The 18,297-nt window shown below is 49.4% G+C and overlaps 1 protein-coding gene across 9 annotated transcripts in view; it reads right to left on the reverse strand.

The window, feature by feature from the left end:
- The window catches only part of ZBTB25 (zinc finger and BTB domain containing 25), a 66,476-nt gene that overhangs the window by 34,467 nt on the left and 13,712 nt on the right, over nt 1-18,297 (reverse strand). For all 9 annotated transcript variants that reach the window (XM_033951839.1, XM_033951841.1, XM_033951838.1 and 6 more), the window contains exon 2: nt 17,135-17,313. In XM_033951839.1, the coding sequence (XP_033807730.1) occupies nt 17,135-17,307 (173 nt within the window). In that variant the 5' untranslated portion in view covers nt 17,308-17,313. The remainder of the gene's footprint in view (nt 1-17,134; nt 17,314-18,297) is intronic.

The following is an 18,297-nucleotide window of genomic DNA, read 5'->3' on the forward strand; positions in this document are numbered from 1 at the left end:
GTAACCTTCCGATGAGACTTGGTACGTTGGAGATAAAATGCCAACGCCCTCTTACAGTCAAGGGTATGAAGCGCCGCCTCACCAGGATGAGAATGGGGCTTCGGAAAAAACACCGGAAGGACAATAGACTGATTGAGGTGGAAATCAGACACAACTTTAGGTAAAAATTTGGGATGGGTGCGGAGAACCACCTTATCATGATGAAACACCGTGAAAGGAGGATCCGCCACCAAAGACTGTAGTTCACTAATTCTACGAGCAGACGTGAGTGCAATCAAAAAGACTACTTTCCAAGTAAGAAACTTAAGGTGCGACTTGTCGATGGGCTCAAAGGGAGGCTTCATAAGCTGAGCCAAGACCACATTAAGATCCCACACCACCGGAGGAGGTTTCAGAGGAGGATGGATATTCACTAGCCCCTTCATGAAACGCGTCACCAGAGGATGAAGAGAGAGAGAACGACCCTCAAGATGCCGATGGAATGCAGCAATGGCACTGAGATGTACCCGAATGGAAGTCGTTTTCAGGCCAGACTCAGACAAATGCAAAAGATACTCCAGAACCGAAGCCACAGGCACCGAAACTGGTTCCAGACTATTCAAAGAACACCAGGATGTAAACCTGGTCCATTTCTGAGTATAGCAAAGCCGAGTCGAGACCTTACGCGAGGCCTCCAAAACGTCCCTCACGGCCCGAGACACCGGAATCGAAGTCAGGGGGAGAGAAACCAAGCAGTCAGATGTAAAGACTGAAGATTGGGATGCAACAGCGAACCCCGACTCTGAGACAGCAGAGAGGGAAACACCGGCAGAAGCAGAGGTTCCCTGGTACTGAGTTGAAGAAGAAGGGAGAACCAGGGCTGCCTGGCCCAACGAGGCGCAATGAGGATCATGGAGGCTCCGGTCGATCTGAGATGAACCAGCGTTCTCAAAATCAGAGGAAACGGCGGAAACGCATAAAGGAACCTCCCCTCCCATTCGAGGAGGAAGGCATCCGCCTCGAGACGATCCGGAGAGTAAATCCGAGAGCAATAGAGGGGTAGCTTGCGAGTCTCCGGAGAGGCAAACAGATCCACCTGAGGAGTACCCCAGCGGTCGAAAACCTCGCGAAGTACTCGGGAGTTCAGAGACCATTCGTGCGGCTGGAGAAGACGACTGAGTTTGTCGGCCAGCTGATTCTGCTCTCCCTGAATGTACACCGCCCGCAGGAACATGTTCTGGGAGATCGCCCAGTCCCAAAGGCGGAGGGCCTCTTGACACAGAGGCCAAGAGCCTGTACCCCCCTGTTTGTTTACATAGTACATCGCTACCTGGTTGTCCGTCCGCACGAGTACCACCTGGTCGCGTAGTAGGTGGACAAAAGCTCGCGCAGCTAGAAAAATGGCGCGAAGCTCCAGCACATTGATGTGGCACCGACGATCCTCGGCCGACCACAGACCTTGCGTCCTCAGACCATCCAGGTGCGCTCCCCACACATACTCGGAGGAGTCCGTCGTCAAGACCTTGGTGTGAGGAGGAACGAGAAACAGCAAACCCCCTGACAAATTGGAAGAGACGGTCCACCAACGGAGCGATCGACGTAAACAAGGAGTCACTGCTATCCGGGAGGACACCGGATCGCGATCCTGTCGCCACTGCGACGCCAGAGTCCATTGCGCGATTCTCAAGTGCAGGCGAGCGAACGGCGTAACGTGAACCGTCGACGCCATGTGGCCCAGCAAAACCATCATGTGCTGGGCCGACATTTGCGATTGCCCTTGACAATGGCGACTCCACCGAAGCAGAGTCTCCCGTCGAGGCGGGGGGAGAAAAGCGCGGAGGCGAACCGTGTCCAGCACGGCTCCAATGAACTGGAGAGACTGCGCCGGACGCAACTGAGACTTGGGGAAGTTTACTTCGAACCCCAGGTCCTGCAAAAGACTGATAGTCTGTCGGGTCGCTAAGATAACCCCCTCCCTGGACGGGGCCTTGATCAGCCAATCGTCCAGATAGGGAAAGACCTGCAGACCCCACGAGCGCAGGGCCGCCGCCACCACCACCATACACTTGGTGAATACCCGAGGGGAAGATGACAGCCCGAAGGGAAGAACCCGATACTGCAGGTGCAAATCCCCGACCTGAAAACGCAAGAACTTGCGGCAAGCGGGATGCACCGGAACATGGGTGTAAGCTTCCTTCAAGTCCAGGGAGCACATCCAATCTCCCTCGTCCAAAAGTGGATAGAGAACCGGGAGCGATAACATACGGAACTTCTCCCGGACCAGGAACTTGTTGAGCTTCCGGAGGTCCAAAATGGGGCGCAAGTCCCCGGTCTTTTTTGGGACCAAAAAGTAACGGGAGTAAACCCCTGGCCCATCTGATCGCGAGGTACCACCTCGACCGCCCTGAGACTCAACAAGGCCCTGGCTTCCTCCAGGAGAAGGGCCAGCTGGTTCCGATTGGGAGGGCAAGCCCCGGGGGGCAAGTCCGGAGGCGGACAGGAGAAGTTTAGCGAATAGCCGTCTGAGATTATCCTGAGCACCCATGCGTCCGACGTGATCGCCGACCAGGCCCCGGCAAAGGCCGTCAGCCGACCCCCGATGGGGAGGGGGTGGCGCGATATTGCGGTGGGGGCCCGCCCCCAACCGCGTATCCCGTCAAAAGGACGGCGCGGCCTTGGCGGCCCCCTGCGCGGCAGGCTTAGAGGGGCCACCCCTACTCTGCTGGGGCTGTCTCCGAGGGGGCGGTCTGGAGAAGGCCGGTGTGGACTTCTGAGGGTACCTCCTCGGGGGCTGCCGGAAGGGACGCTGGGCAGGAGCCTTAGGCTTCGGCCGCACCAGAGAGGCCAGGGAGCGTTCCTGTTTAGACAGTCGCTCCGTCGCCGCATCCAGAGAGTCATCAAATAACTCCACCCCAACACAAGGTAAATTTGCCAGGCGTTCCTGCAAATTCGACTCCATCTCGAGGGTCCGAAGCCACGCCAGCCGGCGCATGGCCACTGCACAGGCGGACACCCTCGAGGCGAGTTCAAACGCATCATAAACTGCGTGGAATAAATATAGGCGCAGCTGGGTCAGATTCGAACTAAAGGTGGCGAACCGGTCCCTATGCGACTCCGGCATCACCTCACGGAAAGAGGGGAGGTCCTTCACCATCGTACGGAGGAAGGAAGAGTACGAAAAAGCATAGTTCAAGACCCTTGCAGCCATCAGAGAGTTCGCATAGAGACGACGGCCAAATTTGTCAAGGGTCCGGCCCTCCCTACTCGGCGGGACCGTCGCCGAGACCCTGGAGGGTTGCGATTTCTTGACCGCTGATTCCACTAGGAGTGAGGTATGGGAAAGTTGGCCCTTCTCAAACCCTTTGATGGGGAGGGTGCGATACTTAGACTCCATTTTGGAGGGGACCACCGCGACCGTCAAAGGAGCCTCAAGATTCCGCAGGAAGGTCTGACAGAGGACCTTGTTAATCGGAAGGCGCGGGGACTCCCTAGGAGGGGCAGGAAGATCCTGCTCCTCCAAGAACTCCTTGGTGTGAGTGGACCCTTCAGACAAGTCGACACCCAAAGCCGCCGCCATATCCTGTACAAACCTGGTAAAGGATGAGGGTTTTGCAGGAGGAGAGGGAGACCGTGACTTCCCGGCGGAGCCGAAGGGAGAGGCCTCATGAGAGTATCTGGGCTCCCTCCCCGACCCCGACCCCAACGAGGCACAGTCCTGCGACCTCGACGGAGTCGGAGACCGGGTGCGTCGGAAGGAACCCCTCGGGGATCCCCCCGGGGTCCGAGGCACCGAAGCCCGACCCTTCGGCCCCGGCGAGGAAGCCCGAGAGCTCTCCCTGGCCGGAGACCGGAACAAAATGGGGTTATCGACACGCAGGTCCCGCACCTGCAAGGCATCGGCCCCGGCCGGCGACGAGCGACCACGCCGCCGAGGCGAGGTCCGAGACCGCTTGGCCTTCCTCGGCTTGCGCCTCGCTCGAGACCTGCCCGAGGGCGATGAACCTCGCGAGGACCCCGAGGACGAAGATGAGATTCGTCGCACTCGGCGCACCTTGTCCTTCGGGCGCACGCTACGCTCCAGCGGATCCCGCGGAGCCGGGTCCGAGGGTACCGCCGAGGTCGCCTCGGGAGCCGAAGCCCCGGTACCCGAGGCCGAGGTCGCCAACTGCGGGGCCACCGAGGCCGAAGCAGCCGAGGCCGAAGTAGCCGAGGCCGAAGCCTGCTGCAGCTGGTCAATGGCCCCGGTGAGCTCCGAGGCGATTAACGCCCGGAGCAATTCTTGGAACACAGGGATTGACATTCCCTGTGGCAAGACCTGCCGCTGCTCCTCAGAGGGCGACCTCGGTCTCGAGTATTCCCTCGGGGCAGCGGACGCGGGCAACTTGGGTTTAACAGAGGCGGACCCGCCCGCCGACGAGCCCGAGGATGGCTTTTTGGACGATCCTGGAGCTGAGGAGGGAAGCGGAGACTTACCCGAGGCCTTGGGCTGTTTCGAAGGCATCGAGGCCCGAGGCGAAGCCGAGGGTGCCGAAGCTGAGGTCGATGCCGACGTCGAGGCCGAGGTCAAGGCCGGGGCCGAAGCCGAGGCCGAACTCGAGGCCTTCCCCGGAGGGGACTCGACAGAAAAAAGTTCCGCCATGCGGGCTTTGCGGCGTTTAAGTGCCCGCTTCTGGAAAGTGGCACACTTCTCGCAGGACGCTGTCGGGTGATGGGGCCCCAAACACCGCAAACAGCACCCGTGCGGGTCAGTAATTGAAAGAAGCCGTTCACAGCGCCCGCACTTTTTAAAGCCCGTTACGGGCCGGGACATGGGCCCAAAAGAGAGCCGGGAACAAGCGAGGTTCCTCGGCCACGGCTACCGGGAGCCCCCGGTAGCAACGGAACGAAAAAGATTTTTTTTTTTTTTTTTTTGAAAAAGAAGAAAATAAAGAAAGAAGAAGACAAAAAAACGCAGCGACCGTGCGAAAATCCCTACACAGCCGCGGCGACAGAAGGCACAATTAGCACAAATTTTCCACAGGGCTTCTGGCTCCGCGGATGAAAATGAACTGAGGACCACGAGGTGGGGATGCGCCCTCTAGTGGGCAAGAAGGCTAGCACATGCGTGGTGCAGTGTGCAAACTTGAAACTTCTAGCAAGTTTGCTTGAAAAGCTGTCCGCGCTGGGGCTCCGTAGATGACGTCACCCACATGTGAGAATATCATGCCTGCTTGTCCTGGGATAACATACTGAATGGTTTCTGATCTTTAAACAAAATACAACACTGTATTAGACAAAGGGTAACCTGAACAAACAGAATAACAGTTTTTAAATTATTATTTCATTTATTTAAGGAACAAAGTTATCCAACACCTACATCACCTGGGTGAAACAGTATCTTCCCCCTAATCTTAATAACTGGTTGCACCACCTGTAGCAACAGTAATTGCAACCATCACTTCCTATAATTTGGTATCAGTCTTTCACATCACTATTGAGGAATCTTAACCCACTCTTTTTTTGCAGAACTGCTTAAATTCAGGTTTTTGTGCATGAACTGCTCATTTTGGGTCCTGTCATAGCATCTCTGGTTCAAGTCAGAACACTGGCTCAGCCAATCCAAAACAACTCCTCAGTCAGATGTAGACTTGCTTTTGTGATCATTGTGTTGCTGAGTTACACAATTATGCTTCAGCTCATGAGCAGATGACCAGATATTGTTAAGAATGTTCTGATACTGTGCAAAGTTCATGGTTCCTTCAATAATAGAAAGTTCTTTTAGGTTTTGAGGCAGCAAAGCAACCTATCATCAAGTTACCATCACTATGTTTGACTGCTGGTATGATGTTCTTACTGTAGAATACTCTATTTCAGTGGTCTCAAACTCGGGGCCCGCCAGGTACTATTTTGAGGCCCTCGGTATGTTACCATTGTTCTGGAATGTTGCTCGCCTCACTGCTATAACCTCACGCAAGCGTTTTCCTAAGTCTGTACGCGATTGTGAGGTGGAGTGGAGATGACAATTGCATACAGACACAGGAAAGCGCTTGCGTGAGGTTACAACAGTGAGGCGGGCACCATTCCAGAACATAAGGTAACCATTGGAGGCAGTGCAGTTTGTGCGTGTGTACGTAATCTCATGAACTCACATGAAATTTGGCACCTCTCCTGGTGGTGATTGTTTGATGCAAGATGGCGGTTGTGTCCAGTGCTGGAGGAGGTGAGAGCTGAAGGCGGTTGCGGACACAACCACCGGACACTTAAGGCACAAGTTGGATATTGATTCTCCCCTCTACAAAAAAGCCTAGAGGACTACACAAAAATCTTGTCTCTTGCAATCAATATCTTAGATTAGAATCTAAATCCAATTTTGCATGAGGTAAAATTCTTTATAGTTTATAAATCTTTCCTTAATTGCTTCTGATAATTTCAGCTATACACAGCTGAAAGCAGTGCAACATGCAGAAAGTGAAAAACTATTTAAATTTCACTTTCTGCATGTTGTACTGCTTTCAGCTGTATATAGCTGAAATTATTTAGAAGCAATTAAGGAAAGATTTATAAACTATAAAGAGTTTTACCTCAAGCAAAGTTGTCATTTCTTTAATAAGACATTAACTATTTTTTCTGCGGCCCTCAAAGTACCTACAAATCCAAAATGTGGCCCTGCAAAGGGTTTGAGTTTGAGGCCGCTGCTCTATTTGTTTTACACCAGACAAAATAGGACCTGTGTTGCCCAAAGAGTTCCACTTTTGACTCATCTGTCCAAAGAGCATTATTCCAAAAGGCTTAGGGACCATCTAGGTGTGTTTTTACAAATGTGAGATGAGTATAGATGTTATTCTTCAATGCTACTTGCTACTCTCCCACAAATCCCATTACTGCCCAGTCTCTTTCTTATCGTGGAGGCATTAACACTAACTTTAGATGAGGCTAGAGAGACCTGAAGGTCTCTGGATGATGTTGTTCTGTAACTTCCTAGATGAATTGCTGCTGCACCCTTGTGGATCTTGCCATTATAAAAAAACAACTTAGAGCTTAGAACATAGGAGGAGACAAAACCCTGGCCAATTTGAAAAGAACAGTCAATATTCTACAAATCCAAAATAAACCAAGCCAAAATGAAATATTATACTACTTGATTCGAGAGAGCCAAAAACCCCTCAGCCCTCTACTCAATACTAAAATCTATAAACTCCTGACTTCATACACAAAACTCTCCAGATACTGACCTACCTACACCCCAAGAACTTGCATTCCATTTTTCCAATAAAGTTGATAATATTAGACAAAATTTGGCCACAATGAAATCATCAGCCCTAACTGTTGGCCCCACTGATTAGGCTCTCTTTTCCTCTAAATGTGCCCGATTTAATCTCTATAGTCTTAGAGAGATCGAACGATTCATTCAGAGTGTTAACACTAAGAATTCCCATGGTGAATCAATTTCTCGAATCTGTCATTAAGTATTTTTTCCCAGTATTCGCTCCCTTTATTCATTTATTGGTAACAAAGTTTTCAACAAAGTACTCTGCCCAAATTATGGAAAGAAGCAATCATTCGGCCAATCTTCAAAGATCATTAAATCAGTCCAGATGATAAATCAAACAACAGGCCCATTGTGAATATTCCATTTTTAGCAAAATTAACAGAAAAAGTAGTATTTATTCAAATTTCCAAATTCATAGAACATAAGCAATGCCTCTGCTGGATCAGACCAGAGGTCCATCATGCCCAGCAGTCCGCTCACACAGCGGCCCATCAGGTCCAGGACCTGTATAGTAATTGACCCTTCAATCCCCTTTTCCTTCAGAAAATCATCTAATCCCTTTTTAAAACCCAATAGCATACTCTGTTCTATCACTCCCTCTGGAAGCGTATTCCAGGTGTCCACTATCCTTTGGGTGAAGAAGAATTTCCTAGCATTGGTTCTGAATCTGTCCCCTCTCAATTTTTCTGAATGTCCTCTTGTTCTTGAAGTTTCTGAAAGTTTGAAGAATCTGTCCCTCTCCACTTTCTCTATGTCCTTCATGATCTTGTAAGTCTCTATCATATCCTGTACCCTAACCAGACTGGCTTCAGACAACACCATTCTACTGAACATTCATTAATAGGTATGTCAATGGTTATTCACTATCATCTGGACCACCATAAATCTGTTCTTTTAATCTCCCTTGACCTCTCCTTAGCATTCGACACGGTCGATCATGATCTTCTTCTCGAACGACTGGAAACTATAGGCATCACCGATCAGGTTCTAGCTTGGTTTCGCTCCTATTTTACTACTTGATCTTCGTTAGTTTCCTTTAACAATACTGTCTCAGAAAAACTCACCACAAATTTCGGAATTCCCCAAGGGTCTATTCTTTCACCCCTTCTGTTTAACATCTTTCTGGCTCCCTTGATGACTCTCTGTCAATCTATAGGATTCAATGCGTTTGCTTATGCAGACGACATCCAACTTCTCCACTCTCTAGACCCTGAAAACCCATCAGAAATTCAATCTATTAATCAGAAACTTAGCCAAATTCATCACTGGCTTGATTCAAATTGGTTGGCGCATAACGTCAACAAATCCAACATCATAATTTTCCCTTCGAGCGAAGGATTTAAACTCCTTCATCCCATTACTTTGGTTGGCTCTACCCTTCGAGCTGTTACTTCTATAAAGATATTAGGGGTTATTTTTGATCATAAACTATCCTTCCATGAGCATATTAGCAGCGTAGTCAAATCCACATTTTTCAGACTACAACAAATCCGCTCAGTTTCCAAATGGTTAGAATCCAAATCACTTAACATACTAATCCACTCACTGGTAATTTCCAGAATTGATTACTGCAACGCTCTGTTTTCTGGAATCCCCGTCAAAGAAATTAGGCATCTGCAACTCATCCAAAATGCCTCTATTAGACTCATATGGAAAGCAAAGAAATTTGATCATATTTCACCACTTCTTAAAAAATCTCATTGGCTCCTGGTGGCACATAGAATATCTCTACAAGATATGTTTACCAACTCTTAAATCAATAATTTATAAATCCCCTTCTTTTATTGACAGAGTTTTAATACCCTAAGTCCCCACCCGATCACTCAGCTCTAACGATCAACATTTGCTGGTTTTTCCCTCCCTTAAAGCCATTAGAGAAACTGGGCCTTTTCTCCCTCGAGCAGATGAGATTGAGAGGGGACATGATAGAAACATTCAAGGTACTGAAGGGAATTGACTTAGTAGATAAGGACAGGTTGTTCACCCTCTCCAAGGTAGGGAGAACGAGAGGGCACTCTCTAAAATTGAAAGGGGAAAGATTCCGTACGAATATAAGAAAGTTCTTCTTCACTCAGAGAGTGATAGAAAACTGGAACGCTCTTCCAGAGTCTGTCGTAGGAGAAAACACACTCCATGGATTCAAGACAAAGTTAGACAAGTTCCTGCTGAACCAGAACGTATGCATGTAGAGTTAGTCTCAGTTAGGGCGCTGGTCTTTGACCAAGGGCCACCGCTTGAGCTGATTGTTGGGCACGATGGACCACTGGTTTGACCCAACAGTGGCAATTCTTATGTTCTTAGTACACGGCAACAATATATTTTTTCAGTAGTCGCTCCGCAATTATGGAATTCCCTCCCAATACACATAAGAGAGGAACGTCTTATTGATAGGTTTAAAAGCAAATTAAAATGCTTTCTTTTTAAAGAAGCTTTTGACTGCTAGTTTTTTATAGCTAAGATACACCTTCTAATTCCAGCCTTGATCTTAAATTTCCATCTTTTTACCCCTCCCTATTTTACTATCATTCACTGTATTATCTCCCCCATTTCTCTTTTGGTCCTGTTTATGTTCAGTGTTCTGTCTATGTTATTTATACTGAACCCTTGTATTTGTATTATTATATTTTTTAAGATTTGTTCATAGCTTTGTATTACGATTAAGCGATTCATCAAATTTTAAATAAACCTTGAAACTTGAAGTAATTTTGGCAGGCCGGCCACTCCTAGGAAGATTCACTGCTGTTCCAAGTCTTCTCCATTTAGAAATAATGGTTTTCAATGTGGTTCAAAGGAACCTAGAGCTTGAGAAATGGCTTTGTAACCCTTTTTGGACTGATACTTATCAACAACCTTTTTTTTTTCCATCTCTTCTGGAATTTCCTTTCATCATGGCATAGTGTCCTTATAGAAGCATTGAGGCAACTACTTCTCTCTATACCAGTAGTCTCAAACTTGTGCCCCGGGGGGGCCACATGTGGCCCGTCAGGTACTATTTTGAGGCCCTCGGTATGTTTATCATAATCACAAAAGTAAAATAAAACAGTTCTTGATCATATGTCTCTTTAGCTATAAATTACAATATTATTATTAAGACTTAGCCAAAAGGAAAGATTTATAAACTATAAAGAGTTTTATCTCATGCAAAAGCACAGTTACTTACCGTAACAGGTGTTATCCAGGGACAGCAGGCAGATATTCTTAACACATGGGTGACGTCACCGACGGAGCCCTCGGTACGGACCTTTTTAACTAGAAGTTTCTAGTTGGCCGCACCGCGCGTGCGCGAGTGCCTTCCCGCCCGACGGAGGAGTGCGTGGTCCCCAGTTAGGATAAGCCAGCTAAGAAGCCAACCCGGGGAGGTGGGTGGGACGTAAGAATATCTGCCTGCTGTCCCTGGATAACACCTGTTACGGTAAGTAACTGTGCTTTATCCCAGGACAAGCAGGCAGCATATTCTTAACACATGGGTGACCTCCAAGCTAACAAAGAGGGAGGTGGGATGGTTGGCCATTAGGAAAATAAATTTTGTAACACAGATTGGCCGAAGTGTCCATCCCGTCTGGAGAACGCATCCAGACAGTAGTGAGTAGTGAACGTGTGAACTGAGGACCAAGTGGCCGCCTTGCAGATTTCCTCGATGGGCGTGGAGCGGAGGAAAGCCACAGAAGCAGCCATAGCTCGGACTCTGTGGGCCGTGACAGTTCCTTCCAGTGAGAGACCGGCCCGAGCGTAGCAGAAAGCAATACAGGCAGCAAGCCAATTTGAAAGTGTCCGTTTGGAGACAGGACGACCCAAACGGTTGGGGTCGAAAGACAAAAAGAGCTGAGGGGCAGTTCGGTGAGCTCTGGTACGATCAAGATAGTAAGCAAGGGCACGCTTACAATCCAGCGTGTGCAACGCCTGTTCCCCAGGATGCGAGTGAGGCTTAGGGAAGAAGACGGGCAGCACAATGGACTGGTTGAGGTGAAAAGCTGAGACCACCTTGGGAAGGAATTTAGGGTGGGTACGCAGAACAACCTTGTCATGGTGAAAAACAGTGAAAGGTGGGTCGGCAACCAGTGCATGCAGTTCGCTAACCCTCCTGGCAGAGGTGATGGCAATTAGGAAAAGCACCTTCCAGGTAAGAAGCCTGAGAGAAGATGTGGCAAGAGGCTCAAACGGAGGTTTCATGAGAGCTGAGAGAACCACATTCAGGTCCCAGACGACAGGAGGAGGTTTGAGAGGCGGTTTGATGTTGAAGAGTCCTCTCATGAATCTGGAAACCAGAGGATGAGCCGTGAGGGGTTTTCCGAGAATAGGCTCATGAAACGCAGTGATGGCACTGAGGTGGACTCTGATGGAGGTAGTTTTGAGGCCAGCGTTGGACAGTGAGAGCAAATATTCCAAGACAGTTTCCACCGCTAAGGAGGTGGGTTCTTGATGATGCCGGAGACACCAGGAGGAAAATCTGGTCCACTTCTGATGGTAACATTGGAGAGTGGCCGGTTTCCTGGAAGCGTCCAAAATGAGGCGGACCGGTTGAGATAGATTCTCCGGAGAGGTCAGCCCGAGAGAAACCAAGCTGTCAGGTGGAGCGAAGACAGATTGGGATGTAGCAGAGACTGATGCTGTTGCGTAAGTAGAGTAGGAAACACAGGAAGTAGAATGGGTTCCCTGGAGCTGAGCTGGAGCAGGAGTGAGAACCAGTGTTGGCGAGGCCACCGAGGTGCGATAAGAATCATGGTGGCGTGGTCTTTGCGGAGTTTGGACAAGGTCCGCAACATCAGAGGAAGTGGAGGGAAGGCATACAGGAACCGATCCCTCCAATCGAGCAGGAATGCATCCGGGGCCAGACGGTGAGGAGAGAAGAGTCTGGAGCAGAATTGGGGCAGCTGATGATTGTGAGGTGCTGCAAAGAGGTCCACCTGCGGAGTGCCCCATCGAGCAAAGATGGAGAGCAGAGTCGGAGGGTCCAACGTCCACTCGTGGGGTTGAAGGATGCGACTGAGATTGTCGGCCAGAGAGTTCTGTTCGCCCTGGATATAGACCGCCCTGAGAAAGAGATTGCGGTCCGTGGCCCAGGTCCAGATGCGCAGAGCCTCCAAACAAAGGGGGCGAGATCCGGTGCCGCCTTGCTTGTTTATGTAGTACATGGCGACTTGATTGTCTGTGCACAGGAGGAGGACTTGAGGGCAGAGAAGATGTTGGAAAGCCTTGAGGGCGTAGAACATTGCTCTGAGTTCCAGGAAATTTATGTGATGACGACGCTCCTGTGGGGTCCAAAGTCCCTGGGTGCGTAGATCTCCTAGGTGAGCTCCCCACGCGTAGGGGGACGCATCGGTGGTGATGATCATAGAGTGGGGGGGCAGATGAAAAAGTAGACCCCTGGAAAGATTTGAGGAGTTCAACCACCATTGGAGAGATTGCTGAAGAGATGATGTCACAGAGATGGGATGAGAAAGAAGATCTGTAGTCTGTGACCATTGGTTGGCGAGAGTCCACTGAGGCGTACGAAGGTGGAGACGTGCCAGAGGAAGGACATGCACCGTCGAGGCCATGTGACCCAGTAGGACCATCATCTGTCGGGCAGGGATGGAAGGGTGCATGAGTACCTGACGGCAGAGATGGAGCAGGGTCCGCTGGCGATCGGAGGGGAGAAAGGCCCTCATTAGTGTGGTGTCCAGAACTGCTCCAATGAATTGAAGTCGCTGGGTGGGAAGCAAGTGCGACTTGGGGTAGTTGATCTCGAACCCCAGGAGGTGGAGGAGAGAGATGGTGTGATGAGTGGCTTGTAGCACGAGTTGAGATGAAGGTGCTTTCACCAACCAATCGTCCAAGTAGGGGAACACCTGGAGGTTGTGAGACCTGAGGAAGGCCGCTACCACTATAAGGCACTTGGTGAAGACCCTGGGTGAGGAAGCTAGGCCGAACGGTAGCACCTTGTACTGATAGTGGTGGTGCAGTACCTGGAACCGTAGGTAGCGGCGAGAATTCTGATTGATGGAGATGTGAGTGTAGGCCTCTTTGAGGTCCAGGGAACATTGCCAGTCGTGTTGAGAAAGAAGAGGGTAAAGCGTGGCAAGGGAGAGCATTCTGAACTTCTCCTTGACTAGACACTTGTTGAGGTCCCTGAGATCGAGAATGGGACGGAGGTCTCCCGTCTTTTTGGGGACCAGGAAGTAGCGGGAGTAGAATCCCTGACCCCTTTGATCTGGAGGTACTTCTTCGATGGCATTGAGAAGGAGGAGGGATTGAACCTCCCTCAGGAGGAGGGGGGCTTGAGATGAGTGTGAAGCAGACTCTACGGGAAGGTTGTCCGGAGGTAGAGTCTGGAAGTTGAGAGAGTAGCCGTGGCGGATGATGTTGAGGACCCACTGGTCTGACGTGATAACTTCCCAACGGCTGGAGAAAATGGTGAGACGACCTCCGATGGGTTGTGGAAGAGGTAGCAAGGGTGGATGACTGGCTATGCCCTGGAGAGAAGAGTCAAAAGGGCTGAGATTGTTTAACAGGCTGAGAAGGCTTAGAGGGTTGAGTGGCCTGAGATCGAGCCTGAGCATGATGTTGCTGTTGACGGGGTCGCCGAGATTGCTGGGGAGGCGGGTTGAGTGGTCTGGCTGAGAACCTCCGTTGATAAGATGTTTGTGGCCGATAAGGTCGGGCAGGCGGTGCCTTCTTTTTCGGCTTGATCAGGGTGTCCCACCTGGTCTCATGGGCAGAGAGTTTCTGGGTGGTGGAATCCAGTGACTCTCCAAAAAGCTCATCCCCGAGACAGGGGGCGTTGGCCAGACGATCCTGGTGGTTGATGTCCAGGTCGGAGACTCTGAGCCAGGCCAAGCGACGCATGGCTACGGCCATGGCAGAGGCCCGAGAGGTGAGCTCGAAGGAGTCGTATATCGAGCGGACCATATACTTGCGCATTTGGAGAAGGCCAGAGATGTGCTGTTGGAATAGCGGGACCTTGCGCTCAGGAAGGTACTTTTGGAGGGCAGACAGTTGTTGGACCAAATGTTTCAGATAGAAGGAAAAATGGAAGGAATAGTTGTTTGCCCTGTTTGCAAGCATGGCATTCTGGTAAAGCCTCTTGCCAAACTTGTCCATGGTTTTACCTTCTCTGCCAGGAGGGGTAGAGGCATAGACACTGGAGCCCTGAGTCTTTTTTAAGGTGGATTCAACCAGAAGGGACTCATGGGGCAATTGAGATTTGTCGAATCCAGGAATGGGAATGACACGGTAAAGGTTGTCCAGTTTACGGGGGGCTCCCGGTACCGTGAGGGGATTTTCTAAGTTTTTGTAGAAAGTTTCCCGTAGAATGTCATGTACGGGAAGCTTGAGGAACTCCTTAGGAGGTTGCTCAAAGTCTAGAGCCTCTAGAAAGGCTTGAGACTTTTTTGAGTCCGATTCCAGAGGAAGGGACAGGGCAGCAGACATTTCTCTCAGAAATTTAGAAAATGAGGACTGCTCTGGTTTAGAGGTGGCATCGGGTGCCGATGGTTCCTCATCAGATGAGGAGGGATCCTCCTCGGTACCGAGAGGAGTTTCCTCCCATAAGTCAGGGTCCCTGACTTCTTGTGCATGTCGAGACACCGGGGTGGAGGGCGCGGTATGGCGAGTTTTGGACAAGGACTTTCCAGAGCGCACCGAAACGGTACCAGGGGAGGACGACCGGCGTCTATCTCGGTCCCGAGAAGAATGCCGTGCCGCCTGGTGTCGAGGAGGATCCAATGTGGCCTGAGAATGAACCACCGGATCGCCCTGAAGTTGTTGGGCCGAAAGGATCGGCATGGATGTGTTCACCGGTACCGAAGGGGTGGACACCGGAGGCTCGGTACGGGGCTCGGGCCGGTCTGGTACCGGAAGGAGCGGTGCCAGAATAGTGGGCAACAGTTGTTCAAGTTGTTTCTTCAACTGTTCTTGGAGTTGAGCCTTTAAGATGGCCGAGATACGGTCATCTAGGGGTGGCATCGGAACCGCTTTCTTTTTCTTCGGTTCCTTAGATGCCGCTCCACGCCCCGGCGATGAGGAGGCCGATGACGAGGCACTCACCGAGATCGGGGCGGAGCGTTTGCGGGACCGGTGCGATGCCGGTAGGGACGGTGTCGCCACCGTAGCTGGAGGGCGCTCGAGGGAAGAGGAAGGCTTCTTAGCCGGCTTACCTGGCGCCAGTGACGCCGATGCGGGGTCGGTCGGTGTCGAGGACGACGGTGCCGATTTTTGAGGTACCGCTGTTGAAGGTGAGGAGTCCATCGCCGACTCGGTGCCGAAGAGGAGAGTTTGCTGAATTCTTCGGTTTTTAAGGGTTCTTTTTTGAAGAGTAGCACAGCGGGTGCAGGAGTCCGCCCGATGCTCCGGACCCAGACACTGCAAACACCAATTGTGTGGGTCAGTAATGGAGATCGGGCGTGCACACCGCTGGCACTTCTTAAAACCGACCTGCGGGGGCATGAAGGGGAAGATAGCCTCCGCAAAATCGAAGCCCGAGGCCTGTATACTGGCAACAGGCCCCGCCGGGGCAAAAACGAAAGAAAAAAGGGAAAAAAGCAAAGTTGTTTTTTTTTTTTTTTTTGCAAATCAAAGAAAAATAAACCCGAAGGTAAAGAAAGAAAAAATAAGGAAAAAAGCGCGAGCGGGAAGGCAAAAAAGTGGTTTCAACGGCCGTTGAAAAAACACACGCGTCTTCTTCGCTCCGCGGAAACGAAGAAACTGGGGACCACGCACTCCTCCGTCGGGCGGGAAGGCACTCGCGCACGCGCGGTGCGGCCAACTAGAAACTTCTAGTTAAAAAGGTCCGTACCGAGGGCTCCGTCGGTGACGTCACCCATGTGTTAAGAATATGCTGCCTGCTTGTCCTGGGATAAACTGTAATTTCTTTAAGACATTAACTATTTTTTTCTGAGGCCCTCCAAGTACCTACAAATCCAAAATGTGGCCCTGAAAAGAGTTTGAGTTTGAGACCACTGCTCTATACATAGTGAGGTTTAGACTCAAACAGGGCTGGCTGCAATCAAGCTTGGCTGTGTTCAATTAGCTGAATCAAATTTTCAATTAAATTTGATTGAGCAATTAGGGGGCAGTTACTTTTTTCACATGGGTGATATGGATATTGGATAACTTTGTTCTTTAAATAAATGAAGTCATTTTCACCCCCTTTTACTAAACTGCTCAGAGTTCCTATGAGCGTCGGGAGCAGCGCAGAGCATTCAGCGCGGCTCCCTGCGCTTATAATCGCTGTCGCGGTTTACGGTTTAGTAAAAGGGGGGGGGGTTTAAAAATGTGTTTATTCAAGTTTTCTCTGATACAGTATTATATTTTGTTTAAATATCAGAAACCATTCAGTGTGATATATGCAATAAGAACGGAAATCAGGAGAGGAAAAAGTTTCACATCACTGTATTCTGTCCAAGTGACTCTGTTAAGAGCTAGTTCCAATAAGACTCTTCACTGAATTCCTCCTTTCTTATGTGTTTTCCTGTCTTTGATTTACAATGAAGTACCACATGTGAAAGTTGTCTCAGCAAGCCCAGTTCTGTGGATAGCAAGAACCCAGCCACAGATGGACTCAAACTTTTTCTTTTTTTTAAATACATATTTGTGCCAAATAGCTAGCCTTTATTATACATTGCTCTGTGGTAATAGCACCTTTTCATCATGTATAAATGTGCAACACGCAACAATTATATACCTTAAAGCAGTACTGATTTATCCGACTTACACAGGCTTGCTTCATTATGTGACGCAGCATGGTAAAGACACAGGCAAGAGAAGTTCTTAAAAATGAAAAACCTACTGCAGGTTCTAAAGAATACGATTTATGTACGCTGAAGTATTATAGTTAGAACTATTAAAATGAATTTCAGAGGTACGCTCTCTAAAATCTATGCGAAGGTTCATGTCTGTGTCGATTTAAAGAAAAAGTTCTAGCCCTACCTGGTCTGGTGAATGAATATCATTTTGAAGTAATTTGAAAAAGCAGCGAGCACGGCTCGGTGTGCTTTGAAGTAGACATCTCCGATAGCAACGGTGCAATCGCAGAGGAAGCCAAACTCGCGCTGCATATTCAGCTGCTGCAGCAGGATCAGACTGTGCTTGGCCATGTCCATTGTACCCTGCCAAAAGAAAAAAATCCCCACACCGCAGGTCACTCTTAGAGACAGATAAAGCTGAAATATTAGTACTTTTCTCGCAGAAGAAGAGAGGACAGGTACCCAGGAACTGCTATTACACCTCATCCATTTCCCACGTCACACTACTTTTTGTATTTAAAACTCTGCTGTATTAAGGAACTAATGCATATATCAATAAAGGTTGAGAATCCATAGACGGTATATCAAAAATAAAGAAACTTGCAACTTGATATTCATTATGCAAAGCAACCATAACAACAGGGTTTTTAGAAAAAACATTTTTATATTACATTTATTTAAGGCCCTTTTATGAAGCCGCGTTAGGCTTTTTTTATCGTTGGCCATGGCAGTATTATTTCCAACGCTCATAGGAAGTCTATTACCATCGGAGCTTTTACTACCGCGGCCAGTGATAAAAAAGCCTAACACGGCTTCATAAAACATAGAATAGAAAACATGACGGCAGATAAAGGCCAAATGGCCCATCTAGTCTGCCCATCCACAGTAACCATTATTTATTTCTCTCTCCGAGAGATGCCGCGTGCCTATCCCAGGCCCTCTTGAATTCAGACACAGAATCTGCTTCCACCACCTCTTCCGGGAGACTGTTCCACGCATCTACCACCCTTTCCGTAAAAAAAGAAAAGGGGATGGGGGGCTATATTTGTTATACCACAAATTCTGCACTGGGCATAGACAAGAACTGCAATTTGTGGATAAAAAAAAATAGCATAGGAAAGAACGCCAATATGTAGGTAGGAAAATAGCGTATCGCTCATTCAGTTCCTATTTTATACATCTGAAACCCCCTCCCCATCTTCCTGGAAATCACTGTTCTTTTGATCCTAGTGATCCTCACTCCCACTCCAGCTACTTAAGTGCAGAACTTTTTGGGGGGCCAGGGTATGCAAACCAAACCAGTATGCCATGGGGGGGGGGGGTGCAATCCTCCCCAGGTGCCATGTT

The sequence above is a fragment of the Geotrypetes seraphini genome, chromosome 7, assembly GCF_902459505.1.
Source record: "Geotrypetes seraphini chromosome 7, aGeoSer1.1, whole genome shotgun sequence".
Classification (NCBI taxonomy): domain Eukaryota; kingdom Metazoa; phylum Chordata; class Amphibia; order Gymnophiona; family Dermophiidae; genus Geotrypetes; species Geotrypetes seraphini.